The 4,861-nt window shown below is 44.0% G+C and overlaps 1 protein-coding gene across 1 annotated transcript; it reads left to right on the top strand.

Moving 5' to 3' along the window:
• Nucleotides 1-419: 419 nt before the first annotated feature.
• On the top strand, nucleotides 420-4,223 carry LOC127768790 (probable mitochondrial adenine nucleotide transporter BTL3). Its single transcript, XM_052294437.1, has 4 exons — nucleotides 420-1,285; nucleotides 2,293-2,596; nucleotides 2,693-3,160; nucleotides 3,583-4,223. Exons 1-4 carry the CDS (start codon nucleotides 861-863, stop codon nucleotides 3,649-3,651), a joined length of 1,266 nt encoding a protein of 421 aa, XP_052150397.1. The 5' UTR covers nucleotides 420-860; the 3' UTR covers nucleotides 3,652-4,223.
• Nucleotides 4,224-4,861: the final 638 nt, after the last annotated feature.

Below are 4,861 nucleotides of genomic sequence, written 5' to 3'. Positions count from 1 at the left end.
ACGGGCATCGCAAATTCGCAACTAGGGGATTCTCTCCAAGTTCTCGTTGCTTGGCCACTGACTTGCGAGTTGCGACAATTCCTGGCGCGTCGCCGTGTGCGCGCCACAAATATTCTGCTTTGCCAACGCCCAAACGCCATCTCACTTTGGCACGGTGCCCCCCTCTGTGAGCAGCGCCTGCACGCTTCAGCAAACTACGTATTCTAAAGCGTTGAGAGAACTAACACATTTTTCCAGTTTTACTCCTACTAGTTAGAGTCCACAGCGATTTGGCAAATTTCAACTGTTGCAGTTTGAGAAGTTTCTCTCCATTTGACACGTACACGAATACCCCATCGTGCATGGGAAAATAAGTACAATTTTTTTCTGAAACTCCAGACTCCACTTGACTGAATAAACAAACGAGTGATCCAGAGAGGGGAGAGAATATGTAGAGGGGAAAAAATAAAATTTATTTTTTTTCTTTCGAAAAAAATAATCCACCTCGTGCAACCTCGTTGGCTGGCATTTCCTGCCCCCGGGGCGGCAGGATCCAAGCAAGCTAGCACAGCCGCCACCAACAATTTCATCGCGAATCGCAAGAGCGAGGAGACGAGAATACGGCCGCGAATCTGCATCCGCTTGCCCGCCCCATTCCCCCGTCCAAATCCAAGCAGCCGGCGGCGGGTGCGGTTCGGTGAATCGAATCGTGGGCAAATTGTTTTGTTCCATTCCGCTGCTGCGTCCTGCTCCGATTCAGTTCGTGCGCTGTCGATAAAACCGATGCTTCGCCCCGCGAACCCTAGCTCGGGGTGCTGCGGCGGCGGCGGCGGCGGCCTGTAGACTGTAGTGGTGGCTGTGGGACGCGAGGGTCGCTCGCCATGCCGTGGCTGGAGATGTGGCTGCCCCCCGCGGGCTCGGGGGGAGGAGGAGAGGGGATGGCGGCGGGGCTGTTCCTCGACGGCGAGGCGGCGCACGGCGCGCTCCTCGCGGCGATGCCCGGCATCTCCGCGTCGTTCGGCGTGCGGCAGCGGCGGCCGGGGTTCGTGTCGCTGACGATGTCGGTGAAAGGGGGCAGGGGGTTCGTGAGTGGCCCGGTGGGGCTGCTCGCGAGCGGGGAGGAGAAGGGCGCCCGGGCGGAGGAGGCGGAGGCGCTGGTCGCGGGGAGGAGGGCGACGGAGGAGGAGGTGGTGGAGGCGTCGGAGGGGAAGGTGGTCGAGGAGGTGAAGGAGGCTCGTGCTGGTGCGGGCGCCATGAACATGACGAAACATTTATGGTCTGGAGCCGTTGCTGCTATGGTATCTAGGTATTGCCGCTTTGTATTGCTATGCTCTGACGTATGAACTTCATTAGATACTTGCATTTGGAATTACATTGTTTAGTAGATTGGTAGAGAAGTATAGTATCACTTCCGCAGTTAAAATGGAGCTTAAGTTTGCTGAAAATACACTCAACTTATAATGTCTCTGTAACTGTAAATCTGTAATACCGTTGTCAATTTAGTTGTGCTCACTGTACACAGCACTACATTTACTTTGTGAGCTGAAGCTGGAATTCCACTTATTTTTTTTGAAGTTTGATGCAACTGGATCCCCATCCTGTTTAGATTATGCTCCCGTTCTTTCTTTTATCACAGGTAGGCTTTATATCCTTGCATATCACAGACCAAAATATGATCATGAACATAGTAGAAACATGAAAACTCAAACTGTTTTGGTTAAGATCAAAGTTACATGGTTCAGTTGGTTGTCTGCCTAGCAATTGCAATTGGCACTTTAGGCCTCATGAATAAAGGAGTACTGTACTCTTCAGAGATCAACAATTTTGTGTAATTGCAATTCTATCCTATTTTGAAATTTAACTTGACCGCATCTAACTGGTGCAACCTTTGTAACTGATCAAAAGAATTTATTTGATTTGGTTCTGACCCTTTCTGTCTTTGATAGAGCTTGCCACTTGACTAGTTCTACTATAAGAAACTGGTTGGCTACTGGCAACCGGTTCTTGTTACTCCTGGTTGATGTTTAGACATTTTTTACTCAATCATGGTGGATTCTTGATAGGTGATGATTTTTGCAATTAAAATGCTAGAAACACTAAACACATAACCTTCAACATAATAGAAATGAAAGGAAAATCTGGAAAATACTGACTTAAATGTTTTCCAGAACCTGGACAGTTTCAAGCTTTTTTTTTACTGAAATCAGCCTGCTACCAAGAGCTGAAATTACAATAAGTAATATACGAAGTGAATGAATATTGCCATCACTGCTATTCAGGCATTAGCTTCCTAACTTTTTCTATATCTTGCAGAACAGTTGTTGCTCCCCTCGAGAGGCTAAAGTTGGAGTACATAGTTCGTGCTGAGCAGAGAAATCTATTTGAGCTTATCCATGCCATTGCAACAACACAGGGTTTGAAAGGCTTTTGGAAAGGAAACTTCGTCAACATTCTCCGTACTGCTCCATTCAAAGCCGTCAACTTCTATGCATATGACACTTACAGAAAGCAGTTGCTCAAATGGTCTAGCAATGATGAAACAACAAACTTTGAAAGGTTTATCGCTGGTGCTGCTGCTGGTGTTACAGCAACGATATTGTGTATACCAATGGATACGGTATGTTTATTTTAAATTACCTTTTGGATTCTGAATGACCTTTCAATTTCCTTGGTGCCATTTTTCTCCAATAAGTTATTGAGCTGATGATTTCAGATTAGGACGAGGATGGTAGCTCCTGGTGGTGAAGCCTTAGGAGGAGTTATTGGTGTTGCCCGCCACATGATCCAGACTGAAGGGTTCTTCTCTCTGTACAAAGGATTGGTACCTTCACTCATCAGCATGGCACCCTCTGGTGCTGTATTCTATGGAGTATATGACATATTGAAGATGGGCTACCTGCATTCCCCCGAAGGGAAGAGGAGGGTATCAACGATGAAACAACAAGGTCAAGAGGCAAATGCATTAGATCAGCTTGAGTTGGGCACAGTTAGGACCTTACTATATGGTGCTATTGCTGGTTGCTGTGCTGAAGCAGCCACATACCCATTTGAAGTAGTTAGGAGACAGCTACAGATGCAAGTCAAAGCAACAAGGATGAATGCTTTTGCAACATGCCTTAAAATTGTTGATCAAGGTGGAGTACCAGCACTCTATGCTGGCTTGATCCCCAGCTTGCTACAGGTACACTCTCTCATGTCAGATAGTCTGCTTGCATGTATATTTAGGAGCAAAATCTATAAATCCATCATTTGATTGACACGTGCATACAACAGATACTAGGTTTGTGCTTTATCTCATGGTTGCCCATTTAAAATCCAGGAGTTCTTTCAGGGAATCGGGAAATTACTTAGTTGAATATTGATAATATTCACATGACATTGATAAAGCCTAAAATGGTTATGGTTTCTGTTAAGGACGCAGTGAGATTAGTACAAGAACCAATCCATTCAATATTCCTTCTGTGTGATAAAGCTTTGCCCTATTTTGCTTTGCTTGCCTGATTCTTTTGGTAACCTGTAGCTATTTGTATTCCAATGGACACAGGAAATTTTGAACACTGTTTCAGATTATCTGATGTAACTGGTCTTCTTTCTCCTCTACAGGTTCTGCCATCAGCGTCTATCAGTTATTTCGTATATGAGTTAATGAAGATAGTCCTGAAAGTGGAATGAATGCAAATTAATTCTTGAGCATGCACATCAAGTTCAAGAAGCCCAGCTCACATTACCTTGACAAAATGCAAGTAAACAGCGCATTTAGATCTGTTTTTGTAGCATTTCTTCACGGAAGCTTCAAAGGCCGTGGGAGTAACTTTATCTTGGCCAAAGCCTGAAGCATTGTTCGCTCGAAGCTTTTCACCACAAGATTACCTTATACACGATGAGGTCTTGTTCGACATCTGATTCGATCACCGATCTGTTGCAGATTGATCTGTCATAGCAAAAACATATGGGCTTCTTGCCCTTCAGATTTCAATTAACAAATTTTCAACTTTTCATTTTTGATGTATTGATGCATCGACTGGAAAGGAAAGTGGGTTTGCTACTTGCTACAACCTACAAAGTGGCATGTTGATTCCCTTTTGCAAGCATGGCATCGGTTGGTTTGAATTTGATGTCCGGGATGATTGATTTGCATCTATGCTCTTGTTTGGATCCTCCGAGCTATTAAATAATCCTCCAGAATCTTGCTATTTAGGAGTATTAAACGTAGATTACCGACAAAACCGATTCCATAACCCCTAGGCTATTTTGCAAGACGAATCTAATGATGTAATCCATGATTAGCGGCTGATTACTGTAGCATCACTGTAGCAAATCATGTATTAATATACCTTGTTAGATTCGTCTCGCAAAATAGCCTAGGGGTTATGGAATGGGTTTTATCAGTAATCTACGTTTAATACTCCTAAATAGCAAGATTCCGGAGAGCTATTTAATAGCCCCCCGGATCCAAACAGGGCCTATATGTGTAATTTCTTTGCTCTATCATATCCTCGAAATGTGATATTGGTGTTGCAGCAGTTCACTGCATTGCTGTTGTAGTAGTAACAAACAATGTTATGGTCTGCCATTTCTCCAAGAGTCCCGCTAAAACTAGATATATGGTTTAAATTGTTTTCTATCAATAGAGAGCACAGTAGCGAGACTCTGGTTGTGTTTAGTTTCACGCCAAAATTAGAAGTTTGACTAAAATTGAAAGTTTGAAGAAAAAAGTTAAAAGTTTATGTGTGTAGAAAAATTTTGATGTGATAAAAAAGTTGATAACTAAACAAGCACTCTCTCTCTTCGGCTCAAAGAAAGTGTAGTACTACACTACTGGAACATGGAGTTAGACATCTGATTATTGAGGTAGGCGGTTCTGGGAGTTTGTACTTCTGCC

The sequence above is a fragment of the Oryza glaberrima genome, chromosome 3, assembly GCF_000147395.1.
Source record: "Oryza glaberrima chromosome 3, OglaRS2, whole genome shotgun sequence".
Taxonomy (NCBI): Eukaryota; Viridiplantae; Streptophyta; class Magnoliopsida; order Poales; family Poaceae; genus Oryza; species Oryza glaberrima.
The sequence above is the reverse complement of the archived record's forward strand: the minus strand, read 5'-3'. Positions and strand labels throughout refer to the sequence as shown.

Bases quoted from the DNA above. Each gene is read 5' to 3' on its own strand.
- LOC127768790 (XM_052294437.1), top strand. From the start codon at position 861: ATGCCGTGGCTGGAGATGTGGCTGCCCCCCGCGGGCTCGGGGGGAGGA. The intron at 1,286-2,292 runs GTATTGCCGCTT...TATATCTTGCAG, and splicing joins GTTGCTGCTATGGTATCTAG to AACAGTTGTTGCTCCCCTCG. The intron at 3,161-3,582 runs GTACACTCTCTC...TCTCCTCTACAG, and splicing joins TGATCCCCAGCTTGCTACAG to GTTCTGCCATCAGCGTCTAT.